A 22,210-nucleotide genomic window follows, 5' to 3' on the forward strand; every position below is an offset into this window, starting at 1 on the left:
ACAATTTATAAAATAAATCAATTGTATCTTATACATTTTTATTCAATCCCTTTAAAGATTGATGGTGATACACGCACATTTTTAAAACCTTGTAAGTATTATAAATGCGTATGTATTTATGGATTTTAATTACATTTAAATACTGTTTTAATACTTTTAAAATGCATTCAGACATCCTAGATGTATACACATTTATTTATATGAATTAATTAAGTTGAACAAATTAAATTACAAATTGTGTTCACATAATTTACTACTTGTAAAATAAATGTAGGTTAAAAATAGAATGTAAACGTATGATAACATTACGGATATAATAAGGTATTTTATTTACAAGTTTGTCCAGAAATGTATCATAAAAACAAAAACTAAAAAAAGGCATACGCGAATAGTGAACTGAATAGTGTATTGCCTAAAATATAAAACTGTGTTATTTCCCAACAACTGTGCGATGCACCCTTTAATTCCCAAATTCCCAACAAGCCCACCAGGAAATTTCCCAGTAACACGGTTATTCCTATAGGACTCTTCCAACAATGATGATTTTCATTTCGAGTATAAAATATAAATGCATAAATAAAATGTATTTCTATGATTACCAATTAAGAAATATAAACCACAACTGTTTGCAATTATTTTTTATTACAATTTCGTCTCTCGCGTCGAATATTAAATTGATATCTACCTATAAAATTAATTGACTGCTCAAATTTGTAACTATTTAAAATAATGATTTTGTAGCTTTTGTAAATAACTTTTAGATTTAACCATTTTATATTGAAAACATTATTTATATTCTTAAAAAAATCTATTGCAAGCAATTTACTTAGATATGTGTTTGATCATTTTAATCACATTACTCTTACTATAAATAACGAATTGGTTTGTAAAAAAAAAAAACAGTTGTCACGTTTTGTTTTGTGATAAAACGATAAAATGTCCAAAGGTGAAATTAATAACGAATTAATAATGCATGACACAAATAACCGTATATGAATATTATTATAAACAATATAATTATCAAATTAAAAATGTAGTATACCTTTGAAAGTACATCCAACGAATTCATCGCCGTGAGTGTAGAATTTAAAAATTAAAACGTACAAATAGCGATGATGATTGTTTTGTGTATAGTTAAAAAAGCATAACCTTTATGTACTTAACCGAATTTAAATGAATTACTCGAAGAAAATGTCGCAGAAGAAAATACCAAGATTATTATTTATTAAATTAATCACGAAAATTAAATACTTCAACGGATCCTAAATTAAGAAACAGCAGATTCACCCCAGGAAATTCGTGATTCCAGTATTTGAATAATTTATGTAAACCCAGGTAAACATTAATTAATTATACTTTCAATTTACGAGATCTTCTTTATCATTCATAATTCATAGAAACTCTTCCCGTGTGATCGTGCGGTATTCGGTGCCGATAAGAAAAAATATCCTCGGTAATACATCGCTGATATATCATTAACAAAACTGTCGTATGTGAAATATAAGTGACCATATCTATATGGGGATAGTGAAGACAAATAGGAATGTTAGGTTTCAGTCGTGGGCTGAATATGACAAACGATCAGTATTAGATGTTGGTCGGATTACGCAAAGACTTCCAACAGATTGCCATTTGTCAGGTCACCCTAATAAATACCTTTACTCCAAGATTTTCAATCCTACATTTATGAAAGAATACAAATGTTAGGTATTTGTAAAATATTGCATTTCCCATTTCACTTGCACGGGAATTTTATTTTTATTTTAATTTTTTTTTGATCCGCCTCATTATACTAATCGACACTCATGTTTACAGTTCAAGATTCTATAGTTAACACGGTGTTAACAGATAAATATGGAGTTAAAAATGTAATGTTATACTTCTGTTCAGACTTTAGTTAAATCATAATAAAAAAATAAAACTATTTACACTCTATCGGATTCGTGTTTTGAATACATCTAAAAGTTTCAATTGTAAAAATAATGATATCACCTGGAAACTTAAAAATATATTCTTATAGGTACGTCAAATATGTTGAAATATTTATTTATCATCAACTCAAATATTAGTTGTTTGTAACTCATCAACTGAATGTTTTTTAGATTGTAATTATGTTTTCTAATAAAAAAAAAATATAAAAAAGAGTTCATCAGTTCAATGTTATATTATGGAAACTGTATAATAACCTTTAGATTTTGATGAAGGTTAATTAGTATAAATATCAAGAAGTAATATCAATTGATATAAATAAAACGAAAATTGTATTCATTAAACTTGAGAATGTTTTCATAATCGGCATGATTAAAATTAATAAAATAATTAATTTTACAACAAAATGAATTAATATGTTTATTATTAATATTAATCAATAATTAAAAACATTAAATAATTATGTCAAAATTCAATTGATTGTAATTTTGAACAACAAATTTACGTTATTATATAAGTATGCTTAATAGTTATCATGTAAGCGATTATAAGACGACGAAGTTACTGCAATCAAATGTCGCTCGATAGAATTCGATGAGATGTCGATGATAATTCATCGTAGACTTGTTTTTACTAAACTATACGATACATTATCAACAAATATTGTTTCCTTTAACTTTGATTAATTATATTCGTTTAAATTAATTAAAAATTAATAAATAAATATTAAATTGATTACATTAATTATATTATATTTGAAAACGGAGTGTTTGTACATCGTTTAATTCTAATACATCTAATACCTGATTAATAATCTAGACAGTAATTAACTGTCTATTCCTACTTTTCAAACTTATTTCATTTGCATAAATTAATAAAAATTTAATAATTTAAAAAAATAAGCTCTAAAAAGCAAATTAAAAAAAAAAAGCTCTAATTTTTTTTTAGTTAATAAGTATCTTTTAGTTAGTTAATCTTACTCTCAATCTAAAGAAGTTCAGTTTTCTTTATATCTTGGGTTACAATTGAATTAATTCGAATTATTTAAATTTGATAGATGATCTTATTTAAATAAAAAAATATATATAATTAAATTTAGTGATTAATAGTTTGGACTATTATAATAGGAAAGGATAATTTTTCAACGTATTATTAATGTAATATAAATGTAATATTAACTTTTCGAATATACTTAAAATAATTCCACAAACAAAAGTCTTATCCGTGTAAAATATTAATTCCTTAATTATTCAACGAACTATCAAAACTGTATAAGGTAGAAAACTACTTGAAAAATAACTTTTCTTGACGGTAAAGAAAAATAAATACACCCTATCTAAATATTCCATTTTAAATTCAGGTATCTACCCCTCAAACTTAGATCAAATATACGCATAAATAAATCTTACAAATCTTATCGCGAATTTATCTCTCAAAATAAAATCATATACAAATCCTATGGTTTCCAATTTCACATATTAAAATTTAATCAAACAAACATTTTTCCACTTAAAAATCAAACAGGTATACAAATGCCTTTTATTATAATGGTACTATTTACCCTCAGAAAGAAAATATAAAAAAAACACACACAAAATGATTTACCTTTATTGTAGTATTTTTGGTTGATTTTCATCAATAACAAATCAAATATTTTACATTTGATTTTTTTTTCGCTGTATATTTTATCTATTTATCATTAAATATTCTCCTAAGCTGACTGCAATAGTATTAAATAAATATTATAAATATTATTATATTTTTAGCTCAAAGTTACAAACCTTGAGTATTGATTAAAAATTAATATACCTTTTATTAGTAAATATTTTTATTATTTCAGATCATATTAATATAAATCTTCTTATATTTTATTAATAATTATACTATTGCGAATAACATCTTAATTTAATTTAATTTCCAAAAGAACAATTAACACTTAATATATTTATTATTTAAGAACATATAGATATTTATTTATTATTTTTAATTCAATGATTGCTTTTAATTGCCAAACATATACACAGCCGATATATATTTTATATTTTCACATACTATTAATGAAATAATATTTCATAGTGCTTTGCTTAAAATATTTTAAAAATGTTTTGGTAAAGTTCCTGCGACTGATTTTTGACAAATATAGATTATTGTATAATTAATACAATTAATACGATGGTGAAAACAACATAAAATATTTAATTTATGGTGTATTAGTGCTAACCTAACTCAAATTGTAGCATGATACTTATTTTATCTTATTTAACAGTCATATAAATATTTATTTCCTTGTTTATACCTGTACTGCTGAGCATGTTAAAAGAATACTTTATTATAAAATAATATAAAATATCAAAGTATATATTATTATAATTTGCATATAATCAACATTTAAATACACATACAATATTTAAAATTAAAATAATTTTTATCATACAAGATAGCAGTAATTTTTAATACGATTTCAAAAACAAAAAGAAGAACTAGTTATTTTAAAAAGGAAATCTTTGAACGCTGTTGAAAGTCTGTCACTTTCTTAAAATTTTGAAGTATTCGTACCGTAACATTTCATAAAATATAATCTTATTAATTTTATGATAGCATACTATAATCTGAATTATTATTGCAATATTTTTAAACGCATACTATTATATTATTAGGTATTATAGTACGCGACAGACGCGTACATTATTGATACATCAGTATTAATTGATACCCATAGAATTATTTTAATGGCATGAATCCTAAAAATACAATTAAAAATGTTTGTATGAAGTAAAATATTTACACAAGCTAATAATCGCTCGAGTTTAAAATTATTCTATGATGTAAAAAAAAAAAACAAATCGAAAGAAACAAACGTTCAAAAACAATATCTTTTCAATTCGGATAAGTAACATGTAGGATTACTAATGCTCAAAACTTGTTATTCATGCAAACTAAAAACAGTTGGAAATTTAAACATCATCATTATATGCGTATTTGGACACATTTCTTCATTTTCGAGGATAGATTTCTCAACTTGTACGACTGCTGAATTCCCTAAACTTTTCATTTAAGTGCTTCCTACAACCGACACAAATGTGATTTATAGAACGAACCTACATAAATGTGGGACCCGTATGTCATGAAGGTCCATGTGGTGAAGTGGTGAATACAAACATAATAATACATCTTTCTTATCGTATACGTAATATAGAAAAGAAGATCAAGTATTTGCAAAATATATGATATAACATATTGTATAAGTATAACCAAGGAAAACAATAATCGAAAATATAGTTTATCACTTATTGCGCAATAATAAGTCGTATTAAATCTCAAAGTTAACATTTAAACGGCTTACTGAACAATAAATTAAGTAAAAATAATTATTGACAAATGTTTTACAATATGTAATCATAATCGGTTCAAACTTATTATCATATATAATACTTACTCATTAATATTACACTTACATTATAACGATAACAGATGTTTAGACAGCGAGATGCTGATTCATGTTTTATTAAAACTAGGCACATAAATGTATACAATACAGCCGTACGGTATTCATAATATCGGTATACTCACTACACGCTTATTCGTGTGTTTGCATTGAATATAGTTTAAGTCCTCCAAACTAGCTTGAAGACATATTTTTGACTATTATCGGAATGAAAACATGTGACCTTTTAAAACGTTTCAGAAGTGAATATAGGAATGTGAGGTGTCAAAAATAAAAGGTTTCCGGTTAAAAATCAATAGTCAGAATATTCCTCTACACCTGGCCCGCTTTAAAAAGGTGACAATTAAAAACACCTCAACCGTCACTGCTGCAGATTCATATGTGTACATTATACAACGCGCGTGGTGGGATCAATGTTTTATAAATAAACAAATAAAACTCACAAAAAATCATTAATATATGAACCAAAATATATTTAAATGTAAATAATCTAGAAGATATCACGATTAACAAGTTTGTCAAATAACGCATATCCGTAGTGCTTCTTATTTTATTAATTACTTAAATTCAATCATATCATATAATAAATAATATTCATATCATGCATATTTTTTCCACCGTACATTGTTTTCTACTTTTACCCTCAACATTGATAATGTTGTATGTGATATATTTGATGGTGTGAGATTTAATTCTCAGCAAGACAAAGTGGATTTTTTTACATTTTACCTTCAATATCACTCGAGATTATTTTACTTTTCAAGAATTTAAACTGTTGTACAAATGTATAGCAAAAAGATTAAAATATAAAAATAACTAAAGGTTCGTTTGAAGTTCTATGTGGTCGCCATTCAGAATTGATTGATTAAGATGGATTCAAAATTGTACAGTTTCGAACAATCTACTCAGTGATGACAGAACTAAAGTTTCTCTTCGTTTTTCTTAATTTGATAATAATATTCATTTTGTAAGAACATAAAGTTATGGACGCGAAATCGATGAGTTTCAAAATTGTGATGTTTAATCGTTATAACTGTAAATAATACTAGCTCGAAAACCTTTGTAAAAGGTTAAAAAGTGTCGTGTAATAAAATATTTGATTATGTTCCATACGTATAAACAGTTGCGAAAACTAAAATTTATTGTAGAAACTCATTATGTGAGAATAGTATTTTCATTTAACTACCCATTAGGAAGTTTTTGTATTGGGCTGAAGTTTATAACGATTTGTAGGTACTACGCCATTCATTTAATGCGGCATACATAATTGAATTCATTGTACTTTAAAAACAAAACAACAAAATTAAAATTAAATTCCTCCAACTTTTACCATAGTGCATAACTTACTTCCGTCATCGTTTAATTTATAACATATACCATGAAGCAGTTTTAATACTTAAGTAAAATTACTTATAAGTTATTTGTATTTTACATGATACATTTAAGAGACGGTTTAAATGTCAATGTAGATTATTGATCTTGAATATTGCTACTTCTAACTTGTAGAAAGTACCTATACTAATTTTTTCTCTAATAGGTACTTATTTATCGGGTATTACTGTTAATATGTGATCATTAATTGCACTCAAAACTTGAGTCAACTTAAAAAAAAATGCACTACACTAATTGACTAAATTACAATTTCAACACCATAAATATAAAATATCATTCAATGATGAAATATTAAGGAACATTATTGCCATCTATCAAATTGTATTATCACAATAACATTTATTATGTAAAGCAGTTATAAAACAAATTATTAAATAATTTTAATTGGTTAACAATAAAATATTTAAAATACTACTTTAAAAATAAATTACCTACAATACGTGTAGTTTCATGTACAAAAATTTTACTATGTCGATTTGTACAAATAATTACGAGTAGTTTAAGATTTATATTTATTCAGTTGATTAGCCACTAAAACAAAACCGTGATTGTTTCATCCACGATAACGAGTTCGAGTGGGCGGAATTTAAAAGTAACACACTGTACGGAAATTAACTGCTGCGATCTAATAATCGAAAGTTGTGTGACGAAATTAATAAATAAAAAAATAGCGGTTGACTCGTGGATGTATTTCCAAAGATTATACGCGTACGTCACAGAACTCAAAATTTCTGATGTGGTTTTCAAGCCTATTCGAAAACAATAAGCGAACAAGCGGCGAAATCATACATTATTATTGTTTTTTAATATCGTAATCGTTTTCTGGGGCTCGCGCACACGAATCGATAACCCACAATAATATAATCATTATGTCACGACTAATTTTTTTCACTTGTAATCATTTCAACTTTTTTTTTTTTGTCCAATTGATAATAATTTAGAATGGTCATGAATATATTGCGTACGTGTACACACATCTGACACATTAGCGACCGAGGAGCATTCGCGTGATCAACGTGTATTCTGCTTTCAAAATACGCAAACTCAAAACTTAGATCGGATACAGTTCCGACGCTGTGTCAGGGAAGAGAGAAAATACTTGCCGCGGTGGTGCGGATTATAAATAGAAATTGAATGAACACGAAAATTGGATCAAAACTGCATGAGAGAACAATTCGACAGTTCGTGGATAATATTGAAACCATAAAATAGATTGATCTATTTTATTAATAATATTATTATTATTATTATTATTTTTATTATAATTATAATTATTATTATTATTATTATTATTATTATATTATTATATATTGTTATTTACGATACATTATATTTATTTCATTCATTTATTACATTTCTTGTCATAAATGAAACGTTTTTGTACGGATCCGCGAGAACACCCGTTATCAGTTGTATGAGGTCGACGCGTCGATCAGCTGTTATCAGTCAGCATCATGAACTTGTAACCGATATTCGACCGACGACTACGGGATTTATCTTTCTTTTTTTTTTCATTTTCTATCACTCTCTCTCTCTCTCATTCCCATTTGAAACGTTTACTTAAAATAATATTATATTAATGTTCACGCTTGTACAATCTGCCGGCCGGCCGTCCGCCGTGAATAACGATTTAATTTTAAATTTTGTTTTTGCCTACTCGTTTTGTGACGAACCGTAAGCATATCCACCTTGATCGGAGCCGTGCAGGTTATCACGGCGGACATGCAAAGCGTTCTATTTTAAATTCGTTTCCCCGCCACCGGTGCGTAACGAGCGAGAGAGAAAAACGGGATACGAGCGAAATGAAGCCTACCGGCGAGCGCGCAGGAAAAACCGAAAACGTTAACACGTTCATTCAGTCAGCGGCACACCAATCCGGTCGATTACCTTCTGAGCTTCGTCTGCCTGAGCGTCTCGCGAAAACCCTTCATTCACCGTGCAATATTGTTGTCGACGACTCCGATCTTTCTCCACCAAATCCAGTAATCTTTCGATAACTAACTGCGAAACGTCCGAATAGTGTTGTTTACCTCCGCGTAACGTACGCCGTCGTAATTTAAAAAAAAACGATCAATGTGAGTATCTGATAAATTTGTATATACTATACAAACCATTGCGTTGTATTATATTTATTATTATTTACCGTCGAGTCGTGTCATCTAAAATATTATTATTTACCGATATTATCAACGTCAATACGCAGCCCCTGATCAACTTTCATCATTGACATTGCGGCAACCTTGAATCGTAAAATATGGATTTCTATGCGTAGAACCTTATTATATACACTTTTTTTTTCTTTTTTTACTCATCTTTTTTTCTCACGGCGAAAATTATCTTATCTTTGGCGGCATTACGTGTGCGATTCTAGATTAACCAGGTACTTCTTTCCTTTCATACGCCTAACTCGTATCTCGCCCTAAGTAATCGGTGTTAATTTTTTTATGTTTTTTTTCCTCGTCCCGTTTATCTTCGATTTCACTTTTCCATAGTTCGTGCACTTTTAAATGCACCGTGTGTCCACCGCTGTTTTCCGTTTTGTAGCCAATGGTTGCGTGAAAACTCCTCTTCCGACGAATTCAGCATTGGCCTTCAGATTTGGTTACTTCACGAAACGCATGCGATCCAACTTCATTGTTCCCGAGGTGTATAATTGTAAACAAAACGATAAATAATCGTTTTCATAGGCACACGTCTATGCTGTACAACACGCCGTGTTTGTATTGTACATATCTTCTATGTAGTATAAAATTCAGAAAAGCCATTTATTTTTTACTTGTACTATTTTTCTTTTTAATGCATTTTAATGTGTGATTTTATTTCTTGTTTGAGCTTTTGTAGTACTAATATGACCTTAGTCTCTATTAGTTGTATTTAAAACAATTACTCTTACATTTATTATCATATACCTACTTAAAAATGTTATTAATTTGAATAACAGATGGTCATAATATTGACTGTAGATTAACAATTTTCTTAAATAAATTTAATTGTTCATTCAACTGTACATACCATTATACATTTTTAATTAGGTAATTAGATGATCTAATAAAATGGGAAATTATTATTTTGCTCTATTGTTAACAATTTTAATTGGACATTTTGTCATTTTCAATATATTTCAGATAATTATATTTTTTTTGCAAGGGTCTTACCTATGTTTATCTTCAAATATTATAATCAATTATTTTTATGTAAATACTTATTTAAAACTATTATAAAATGATACATTGACCTTGAAAACCAAGGTCAGTGAATCACTGATCTAGTTTAATCTTGGAGAAATCTCAATTATTCTCAAAGTCAATACATCAAAATAACTAATAAAAATTAATTAATTTAGAGGTGTTATAAAAATAATGGGTATGTTTTTCCTATACCAACATAAAAAAATTGTTAAAGTCTGAAATACTAACTCATTTAGTATAAATTTCCATAGTACCTGTAACTTTTAAAAAAGTATTTTTAATGTATAATATGAAAAATAATTGCTTATTAATATATTTTAGTAATTTCTGAAAATACTCTAAGTATTCAGGATCTTAGTAATCAGAATTCAGGATATAATTCAGTATTTTATAAAGTATACTAATGATTGCATTCAAACTGTTTATTAAAACTATACTTTTATATTTATTTATATTAGCTAAACATCTATTAAAAATATGTATATTGCTTTAAAATTGAAATATCGAGTACAGTTAATTCCTAATAAATATTTGACACTAAAACTTGGTTTTGGATGAATTTGTTCACATTACTCGGTTAAAAAACATAATTGTATATTTAAATGATAAATATTTATTAATACTCTTGAACAGTAAAATTAATTAATTTGTATCTAATATTAGTTAATAAATATTTATTATTATTATTCAATTATTTCCTTGTAATTAATACCTATAATTGATTTCTCTTAGCTCAAACTTATCGGGGTTGCTGCAATGATGTACTTAAAGAAAATTTGATGTTTAAATTTGTTGATGTTGAAATAAACTTATTATTATTATTATGAAAAAAAAAAAAAATTGAAAAATAAGTTCATAAAAACAAAATGTAAATAAATTACACTTCAACTAATTTCTGAAAGAAATAATTAAAAATATTTAAGATTCCTTTTTTTTTTAATTTTGTTAATTTCACAAACAAAATTTAAAAGTTTATACTAAGACAATAGAATACAAATTGTTTGAACTTGTATGCCAATCATAAATGAAAGACCATGTGATCAATTTGGCACAGGCGCGGCGGTCTTTTTTTTTTGTATTGCTTATTACTGCTTATGCTATCTTAAATACCATTTACAAATACTGCTTATGCTATCTTAAATACCATTTACAAATACTCTGTCCTCATGCTTGACATTCTTACATTTAGACTTGACTTTCATACCATGTTCTTTCAATTTTATCTTACTTTTATACATAATGGTTTTAAATTTAAAAACCATACATTTAAATTTTGCAATTTATTTATAAAAAAAAACTCCTTACATACTACTATACATAAGAAGTTTACTTGGCCAGTATTTCATGATCAGTTGCACAAAGTCTGCTTGAATTATTTATCTGAAGCTAAACTTATACCAAAAGTTCTATTTTCTATTTATTTTAGATGGCTAAAACTGTATTGAATCATGATAACACCACAACTCATTTGGATTACATGAGCTCCTTGGACATCGATGTTGAAGCTCAATTTGTTCGTCTCTCTGGTATCATCTGTACTATTGGTGAGTGCAACAATTAATATTTAAAAATTTCAGTAGATCTAGGTATACAATAAATAAATAATACAATCTTGTAGGACCTGCTTCGGTTGCTGTGGAAACACTTGAGCAAATGATTGATTCAGGCATGAATGTTGGTCGCTTGAACTTTTCTCATGGTTCCCATGAATACCATGCTAATACCATAAAAAACTTGAGACAAGCTGCTGAAAACTATGGCAAGAAAATTGGTGTGTATAGTCCATTGGCTATTGCTTTAGACACAAAAGGCCCAGAAATAAGAACTGGCTTATTAGAAGGAGTACGTTATCTTGGTAACTTAGATAATTTTATATAATTTTTATTAAAATAAATTTATTATATTTAGGGTGGTTCAGCTGAAATAGAATTAAAGAAGGGTGAACAAATCCGTTTATCTACAGACAAGGCTTTTGAAAATAGTGGAAATGCCACTAATGTCTATGTTGACTACCCTAACATAATCAAAGTAGTGAAACCAGGCAATAGAGTGTTTATTGATGATGGTCTTATTTCTTTGATTGTCAAAGAAATTGGTATGTAAATTAAATTGATATTTTTATTTATAATTGATATCGATAATTTGTTTATAGGTAGCAATTTTATTGTATGTACCATTGAAAATGGTGGTTCATTAGGAAGCCGCAAAGGTGTAAACTTACCCGGTGTACCAGTAGATTTACCAGCTGTTTCTGAAAAGGACAAGAGTGATTTAAAATTTGGAGTTGATCAAGGTGTAGACATGATTTTTGCATCTTTCATCAGAGAAGCAGCTGCAATTAAAGAAATCAGAGAAATCTTAGGTAAATAAAAAGCTTAAATTAGTTGTATACCAACTACAGATATTTTTATGTAATATTTATTTTATTTTTAAAGGTGAAAAAGGAAAGAAAATATTAATTATTTCAAAAATTGAAAACCATCAAGGTATGAAAAATTTGCAAGAAATCATTGAAGCTTCTGATGGTATTATGGTAGCCCGTGGTGATTTAGGCATTGAAATTCCACCAGAAAAAGTCTTCTTGGCTCAAAAAGCTATGATTGCAAGATGCAACAAGGTATTTCAATGTGCAATGGTTTTTATTTATCTTTAGTAAAATTTTGTTGCATTGAATTATTTCTGTTAATTTTAACATCTGTTTATTATTAACAAAAATATCATAAATTACTAGGGGTGGGCCGATCCTAGAACCAATATTTGATATCGGCCGATATTGGTGATATCGGAAATATCGGCATCTGTTTATTTTGTTACGGACATACATAGATGTAGGTCCTTATGACTCTTAAAACATAGGCGGGATCACATAAATCATAAATAATTGAAATCGGGAAATGATTATAAATAATATAATATTCGAAATAATAGAAAGGAACTATTAGTTTAAAACAGAGGGTAACGCAAACACATATTATATATACCGTATGGTTACATTCCAAGGTGTAATATTAAGAATAACTATTATAAATAGGCATTAGTATAATATATTACTAAGATGTAGGTTTTTATGAGTTATATTGTAGAGAAGACAAATAGTATGTAATAAATATTAAAAACAACTATTATAGACAGGCATCAGTAGGATATGTGCAAAATGCAGAATTCACGAGGTCAACTGATTACATAGATAATCTTGGGTTGGGCGCACAAAATACTAGTAGCATCAAACCAGAATGTCAAATGACAAGTGATTTAGTATTCACTAGATCCGGGTCAACTATAAAAAGCGGGGTATATAAGGGAATCCCGAATAGACCAATATTCAGATGTGTTTAAGACGTGTTTTAGCGAGCACCTCCACGCCAGTTTATTTGTTAATTTAATTAAATAATTTGTTCTTAGAAATATTTCATTAAACAGTTTAACTTAGTTTGAGTATTTTATTTGGAATATTTTCCTAAATCTTCAACATCTTTACGATTGAACGACGGCACGCAACAATTTTCAAAACTGATATTTGAACCTATACCGCAAAAAAAAAAAGAACCATCAGCATAAAATACATTAATACCAATAATAACAATATTTTAATTACTAAATATTGATAGTACTATGGTGGGCCACAGTAAAATAATTTTATACTAATATTATGTAATATTGGTTTGTGGTATCAGATTAATTTTAGTATTGGTTCATGGTTTTTACCACAAAAGTTGATATTTTTATGTAATATTTTAAAAATCAACTTAGTTTTTACTTGTTATTATAATATCGGGTATCGGTTTTATATCGGTAAAAAGTGGTATCGGCCCATCCTAATAAATTACCAATTTAAATTTTCACCAGAGAAATTACGTGCAAATTAATTTTCTATTTTAAATTATTTAATAAATTTAAACTTATTTTGAAACTTTTTTATAGGCTGGAAAACCGGCAATATGTGCTACTCAAATGTTGGAGTCTATGATCAAGAAACCTCGTGCTACTAGAGCCGAATCTTCTGATGTTGCTAATGCTATCTTAGACGGAGCTGATTGTGTTATGTTATCTGGAGAAACAGCTAAAGGTGAATACCCATTAGAGTGTGTACGTACTATGGCTACTATCTGCAAAGAAGCTGAAACCGCTGTTTGGCAAAAGCAGTTGTTTGCTGATCTATCATCTGCTGTAAGTACATATTACATGTAATATAGAAAAATGATGTAATTTATTTTTATTTTTTTAAGGTCAATGTGCCTTTAGATGCTTCTCATACAACTGCTATTGCTGCTGTGGATGCTGCTAATAAAAGCAAAGCAGCTGCCATTGTTGTACTCACAACATCAGGACATTCTGCTCATCTTATTTCCAAATACCGTCCACGTAGTCCTATTATAGCTATAACCAGAGATGCACAAGTTGCTCGTCAATGCCACATATACCGTGGAATTTTACCTTTGTATTACAATGGTTAGAACATTAAATAATTACATTTTATCATACATTGTACCACATTAAATTATATTTGTTTAATTATAGAAAAACCATTAAGCGATTGGTTGAAAGATGTGGACACTCGTGTTGTACATGCAATTAACTTTGGAAAATCCCGTGGATTTATTAAAACCGGAGATCCTGTGGTGGTTGTCACTGGATGGAAGAAGGGTTCTGGATACACCAACACGTTACGTATTGTGTATGTACCTGATCAAGAAGATTTTTCTCTTACATGTTAATAACATTAAATGTGATTAAATGGGCACTAGGTTTTAAAGAAATAATTAGATTACAAAGCCCATTCATAGAAAAAATAAATATGTTTTGTTACAACTATATGTATTCCATGATAATTTATCAGTTTCATAAAAATATATTAGGTGTGTAGTAAATGTTTTAAATCTTGTCATTAATTCATTTAGAGGAGAGAATTTAATATTTGTTACATTATTTGGTTTTATTGCGGTATAATGATAAAAACATATATATATGTATATTATCTTGAGTTATGAATTAATTAATTAGCTGTGCATATATTAATTAATCAGCAGGACTGTAACATCCATCATAACTTTAAATCACTTAAAATTTTTATCATTTTATTCCAATATTTGAACATTCATTAAATTTTGCTTGCTTTTTATTCTCCTAATGTAATTTTCAAATTTGAGTGGATACACATTTATTTTTTTATTAAGTCAAATTTTTATAAAAAAAAAATTATGTTCACAATATATAGTTAATATTTTGTCAATGTGATTTTATGATTACTATTAAAATTATTTGATTATTTGCTTTTTGCTTTTGTTTATGTAAAACATAGCTATTTTTTTTCTGAAGTAAGAAATTTATAAGTAATATTAACACAGATTTTAAATTGCCTATAATATTCTATCAATAAATTATTACTCATGCAACATTATAACCTAATGCTTTTATATAAAATTATATTATGCTTATAATGAACTATTTATATTTGCTTGATGAGTACTTTATATGTATGCATTAAAAGTTCTCGGTGTTTATATTTTATGCTTTATATTATATTGAATTAGCTGCTGGATATCTCAATTATTAAACTTATTTGCTTTAAGTCATTTTTGCAGGTTTATTTATCAATTTATAAAGATATATGATCTATTGGTTAATGATTATTAAGTAAGAACTATTTGGTGAATAATTGTTTTATGTAAAATTTAGAATAACTATTAATTTTAGGTTGAATAATTTGTTGCATAAAGGTGTGTGTATAAAATAAAATTTAGTTTTTGATTTGACTTATATATTTGTAAATCTTTGTATGCTCTTCGTAATACTGCAATGAAGCTTTTGAAATAAAATAGCTAATAAATCTTGTATTTATTATTAAAACGATTACTTTTTTAATGCTTACTAATATTATTTAAGAAGGTAAACTATAAAGACATTGTTCATTTTAAGTTATAATTTAGTGACTTTAAGTACTTATTATTTTTTTGTTTTCAGTAACGTGGAATGAGTTGTCCAAAATTTGGGTAGTATACCGCAATAAAAAATGTAAATGTTAAAAAAACATCATTCCGTGTTATATTTAGAAGATCCTAAATATTATTTCATCTAACATGATCAGTGCAAACAATTGTTCTAACACAAATACTATAATTAATAATTTTATTGTGAATGATTTTTTTTTCTATGAACATAATTTAGAATTGTGATTGTGTTATTATTAATATTATTAATTAATAACATGGATTTATCAGAACAACAAATACTATTGTTTTTTCTTTTTTTCCTATGTTTCTTATACTGTGTTAATACTTTATATAGTTTATTATCAACAATAATAGGCTATACTGTTTGCAGCATATATCCATGTAATACACTAATATAGACTATAATGTGGTAGTATTAATGTCATTAGATTGCAAATGAAGTACACGCAAATGGTTAGAGATTTGTTAAATTTTGTACTCATCTTATTTTCATTGCCGTGACTAACTTAGAAATTCAAATACTTAATGCTTTATGAATTTTATTAACTTAGTTAAACTTTATTGTTTCACCAAAACAGAAGGGCGTCGTTCATAACCGTACACTTTCAAAAACAGGACATCGTTCAAATCCGCACACTTTTATGATTTAATCCCACATATTTTCGTCAAATTAAACCGTTCAATACCGCACAAATTTATATATATCAATTGCGTATACCTTTATCTAAAATAACATGAATACACCTAGTGACCGAGCGGGATCACTCGCTGGCTCGGACAGTTAAAAACGAAAATATCCCCCGATTTGATATGTAACATCACTCCAAGTAGGTCCCAGGATAAAATAAAGATTTAGTGTGAGACTCGTACGTGAACTGTACATGCAAAATGTGCAGAGAGAAAGGAACTGTTAACCAAATGTGTGCGGTTATGAACGGTAAGTGTGCGGTTTTGATGAACGCCAAAACAGAATACTGATTTTAAATATTAGAAAATAAATATTATTAAATAAATATTATTATTAAATATTTTAAATATTAGACACAATCTGATTTTATTGTGTTATCGGGTGTAGATCCAAAATTCCTTTTTCAACCAAAACGTTCATGTTTATTTTTTAAATATTTATATGCAACAAAACAATGGAGATTAAAATATTTCATTTACTTTTATTATTTTTAATTGTAGGTTTTTCTTTGTGTAATAAAAGAGGTATCAGTGGTGTGGTGTAGATTTCTGATTACGACACGATATGCTTTTTCCTCTTTTAGTTGAAAGGAGTGAAATGAGACTGTTAATCTTGAGGTATTTAATGACTGTTCTATAGGATTCAGGGCTATATGTTTGGAGTTTAAGTCCTTTGGTAGAGCTTTTACAGTCAAAGCCGGTAGCATGAGTTAATTCGATGATTTTTGCACAGAAGGTATTGTAATTTATTTGATCTTGTATGATAATAGGAGGTGGTTTTGAGGTTTTATTTTCATTGTTTGATTCGTTATTGACAGTCGTGTCCATTGGTTCATCAACGGTAGCAGGAGCAATCGGAGAAAAACGATTTGCAGAAATAAAAATGCTTTTATCAGGTGCTTTTATAGCAACCGGAGATGCGTTATTAGGAGATCTGTCATGTTTAAATAATGGTGGGACTGTTTGCCAACCAGATTCGTTGTCGGAGAGGTCAGAGGGAGAATTTCCACCTTTTTGGTCATTTAATGGCTGTATATTGATAATTAACGGAGGAATAGAGTTCATTGCAGATTTATTGTTATTAATTATTAATTGAGGTTTTTTGACGATAGGAGTAGATGGACGACGAGAGTTACTCATAATGATGTAGATAAAATATATTATGGTTGGCCTTGGGGAATGTTTAGATAATTTATACATTACCAACGGTACAGGTACCGCGACGAGCGCTGAATGAAGACGTACAAAAACCACACGCTAACGAGAGCTGATAAAAGCGGTGCGCGAGACAATTAACGTGTGGACTGTACGACGTCTAGACACGATCTTACGATGCATTTTAGAACATATTTTATCATTTTGATGGCAATACGTATCCACAGCGTTGCATTATCGAAGGCGCAATTACTCTATGAACCGTAACCGTTTCCATCGGTTAGTAGTAATGTTCTTGAATTTGAATTTTATATCGTCTTGTTCGTCACTTATCCGTCATCTATGTCTGGAACGATAGTGGTGAATAATTTTTTTTTTAACTAACAATGTTTTTTTTAATATTTAACTTTGTTCTATAAACTTTAGTTTTTGCCTATTTCATTTTTAACAAAACGTTTTTACAGTATGGATTCTATAAAGGTAACTGTACACTGTAGATTTTTTCTCGTAGAGTTACCCTAGCTAGAGCTCTCTAGATTTAGTCTAGAAGTGTACACAACATATAGAGCGCTCTAGCGGTTGCACTGAAGGAATACAGAGACAGGCAACTAAAGGCAAAATGTATGGAAACAATTGCTCAAAAATTGGTAATTAGTTCTGCAGAAGTTGGTAGAAAGTTACACAATCTTCGGTGCCAAATGAATAGTGAACTACAAAAAATAAAAAGAGTGGAGCAGGTGCAGATGAGACCGTGAATAGCTCTTGGGAGTTTTTCGATTCACTGAAATTCATGACTGGCATTTCTGAATGTGTGAAGACTGTCGGCACAGTACCAAATGCATTGGTAAGTTACTTATTTTAATATTAAAACAGGTTTATTACTTGGTAATGTACTGAATCGTTATCACATTTATTTTTAAATTAAAAACAAATAATGGAAAAACTAATAATAGATTTTTATATAATATTATTATTGGACGGTGGCGACGCGATATCAATATTTAAATTTATATTTTTATACTGGTAGATACGTAAATGATAATTTATATTACAATATACGATGTTATATATACAATTTAGTATTTTTATTATTTAGCATATTATAATATTTAAAATTAAAATAATAATTACTATTAAATTTTTTGAGTATCACATTGCCTATATTATACAATAAGTTCTGTTCTTCACTGTCAGATTCATATTAATCAAATATTAAATTTAGATCTATTTCAAAAAAAAGACTTAAATCTAAACTTTAAAAAATTGAAATTTTTTATTAAAAAATTATTTAGTTGTTTTTTTTTTAAATTATTTAAATATTACTTAAATATATTGATATTGCCATGTCAGTTCTCCTTCTGTGGACATAAAGTAAGCATAGGCGGAAATTCTCCATAATTTTAGAGGGGGCTAATATTTAAAAATACTTTATTGCAAATCAAAGCTAAAAAAAAAAAAAATTATATTACCTTATAAATATCATGCAAAACCTAAGCATGATTTATTTTAGATAGATATACTACTATACTATGCATATACTCATACATATACTTGAATTTTAACAATGAAAACTCTTTATAATGAAACTAAAAAATATATATTTTAAAATAATGTATCTATTTTTTTTTGCAAATAAATTTAGTATGACTTCTTTATCAATTTTTTTAGAAATATCTTTCTCAATACTAATTATAGCTAAATTTTTAAATCTATTCTGTACCACGGATGACCTCAGCCATGTTTTAATCCTTCTCATTGCAGAAAAACTACGTTCACGATTGTTTTACCGTGCCTGAATGTACAGTCAAGATGATTCAAATAATGCAGAATCAATTCTGACTTGGTCAATATCGACGGTCGGAACATTCTTTTTTTTAAATTAAATATGTCAAATACATTTTTGGACATATTTAAAAAAAAAAATTGAACAAAGTTAAAAAAAACGAAACAACACTTAACAGTACATACGATGCAATGGACAATGGATGAATGGCTAATGAAGTAGAGATATCACTGTTGTGTGTTTAGAATTGTCAAATTTTACATTGGTATTTACTATTTCGTCTATTTTTATAATATAATTGACAATTCCAAGAAAATAATGAGATATCGTTGTCTGCGTATTGAAACCAATCATTAGATTCAACTTATATCGTTTATATATAGATACTAATAAACTAATATACATTGATTCTTAAATATTTATTATGCTGTGCCTCTGTGCTCTATGGACTTAGGCATTTGACATTGAAATCAGAAAATATATCACATCCTATTTTTTTTTCTATAATATTCTCTAAATGTTTTATTCGCGTTCCAACAATATTTGAATTGAAAGTTAATATTTATTATTATTTATTGCAGTAACCTGCAGTGATCAATTATTTGAGGGGGCTAATTTTTCTATTTGTACGTTTTGAGGGGGCTAAGACCCCTCAAGCCCCCCCCAATTTCCGCCTATGAAAGTAAGTTTTGAACTTTTCACGTACTTCCTTAGCAGTAAAACTTGCATTTCTTTGTGTATTGAGTGTAATGTGTTTTGTGGAGTTCCTTCTTCTCTCCAACTACCAGGAATCAAACCACTTTGCTCTTCTCTACCAAATGTTCCAGAGGGTGCGTAACTATATGCTTTCCGAGATAGTAAATAATTGTGTAAACAACAAGTGGCAAGCACAATCTTTGTGGTTTTTTCTGGATCCAACTCTATAGGTTTCCTTAGTACACGAAAGCGAACAGAAAGCAAACCAAACGCGTTCTCCACAACTCTGCGAGCACGAGAGTCTAAAATTAAAAATTCGATTTGGCTCGGGTTGGTTTCGAAAGGGAAACGGTTTAATTAAGTATGTTTTTAAAGGAAAAGCATCGTCAGCAACGATAACAAATGGCACTGAATTTGACTGTCCACGTAAAGGTTTTGGTTGAGGTATATTTAAAGTATTATTTACGAGAGCTTTTGACAATGAACAATTTGCAAATATAACCACCATCTGAAATACGGCCGTTACATTCCACATCAACATACAAAAATTTATAATCGGCACCAACAAGAGCCATTAACACAATGCTGTGTGTCCCTTTGTAATTAAAGTAAAGGCTTCCACTATTCATTGGTGCTTTCATCACTACATGTTTACCATCAAGTACCCCGATACAGTTAGGGAAATTCCAATTTTCATAAAAATGTTGTTTCTTTTTCCCACTCATTAGATGTAGACGGAATCTGCGATTAGTATAAGTGATTTTTGAGTTAAATTTTTGTAACTTGTATATTGTAATAAGATTTTTAAGAATAACTTATAATTAAAACATATTTTTTAATATATCCCTACAGTAAGACAGAGGTACACTCCCACCCTTCTGTACAGCAAAGTTCCCAGGTTTTTTTTATCTAAATATATAACAGATCTAAATTGAGCTCAGTCCGTATTGTTAATAATAAATAAATAAATAAATAAATAAATAAATATCAGCGTTACCCAGAAGACACCACGAGGAGGTTGGCTGAGTCGTCTCCCAAAAATTTGTATTTTTTTATTTGTGTAAAAATGGCAAAATGTATGGTAATTTATGGTAAAATGAATTTTAATATTTATGTAAAATATGTAAATATATATATATTTATTGGTTGGGCAAAAACTTAAAACTTAATGATTTGATGAAATCAAACAGCTCTATTTCTTTTTGTGCTAGCTTACTCTACGTAAAATTTATTAACATCGCACAGCAATTTTATGTTTTGTGTAGTAGAAAAACCAATTTTAAAATTTTCTTTGTCTTTGATAAACAAAAATAGCTCATCTATATTAGTTTTGATATTTATAGACTCTAAAGCAGCATGTAATTCTTTAATGCATTTTGGCAGAGGGGGGTGTACAAATGAACGAGCACGATGAACAATGTGTCGAATTAATGATAAATCATTCGTTGTCAAAGTCGATATATCGCCTTTCTTCAATTCTGAACGAATTAATTTTGAAGGTTTGCAAGAAATATCTTCTATGGCTTTTCTTTTCAGAGAATTACTTAATATTTGCCTATTCAGGACTTTTTCGTCGTTTTTATTGTGGTTATGATTAGTATTACTGTCAACTATTTTATTTAAAAGAGATAATTTTAAAAAGCACTTACAACTTTTGACACTGCAAGGCCACCGCTGTACATCGTTTTTTAGTGTTTTGTGGAAACGAAATTTGTAGCCTTCGTAGAGAATAATTGGTTTTGATTTTTCACTATTTACAAACTCCATAACGCACTTATAATAAACTGTACAACACACTCAAACAGAATTTTTAGTTTTCGTAGATATAGATACTAAGTGGTGAACAGACTAACACAGTAATATTTTTCGTTTGAACTATTGACGTTGTGGTATCTACTTGAGATAAGATACTGCCGATACTGCCGGCACAAAATTGAAAATAAATAAATTTCCTGGGCCGCAATTAACTTAGTGATAAAATATG

General features: G+C 28.2%; 1 protein-coding gene across 4 annotated transcripts; it reads left to right on the forward strand.

Annotated features, from left to right (window-relative positions):
• The first annotated feature begins 14 nt into the window (after positions 1–14).
• LOC112682190 (pyruvate kinase-like) lies at positions 15–15,974 on the forward strand. Of its 4 annotated transcripts, XM_025552715.1 has the most exons (10): positions 9,157–9,411; positions 11,381–11,498; positions 11,573–11,796; positions 11,863–12,049; positions 12,107–12,316; positions 12,390–12,571; positions 13,876–14,121; positions 14,181–14,403; positions 14,473–14,629; positions 15,916–15,974. In XM_025552715.1, exons 1-10 carry the CDS (start codon positions 9,274–9,276, stop codon positions 15,926–15,928), a joined length of 1,698 nt encoding a protein of 565 aa, XP_025408500.1. In that variant the 5' UTR covers positions 9,157–9,273; the 3' UTR covers positions 15,929–15,974. The 4 variants fall into 4 exon arrangements, with proteins under 4 accessions (XP_025408502.1, XP_025408501.1, XP_025408499.1 ...); XM_025552717.1 differs by lacking the exons at positions 9,157–9,411; positions 15,916–15,974 and adding an exon at positions 15–91 and having other exon boundaries at positions 14,473–14,831; XM_025552716.1 differs by lacking the exons at positions 9,157–9,411; positions 15,916–15,974 and adding an exon at positions 8,562–8,841 and having other exon boundaries at positions 14,473–14,831.
• The last annotated feature ends 6,236 nt before the right edge of the window (positions 15,975–22,210 follow it).

This window comes from Sipha flava, unplaced genomic scaffold (genome assembly GCF_003268045.1).
Source record: "Sipha flava isolate LNK unplaced genomic scaffold, YSA_version1 1_pilon_pilon, whole genome shotgun sequence".
In the NCBI taxonomy this organism is placed as follows: domain Eukaryota; kingdom Metazoa; phylum Arthropoda; class Insecta; order Hemiptera; family Aphididae; genus Sipha; species Sipha flava.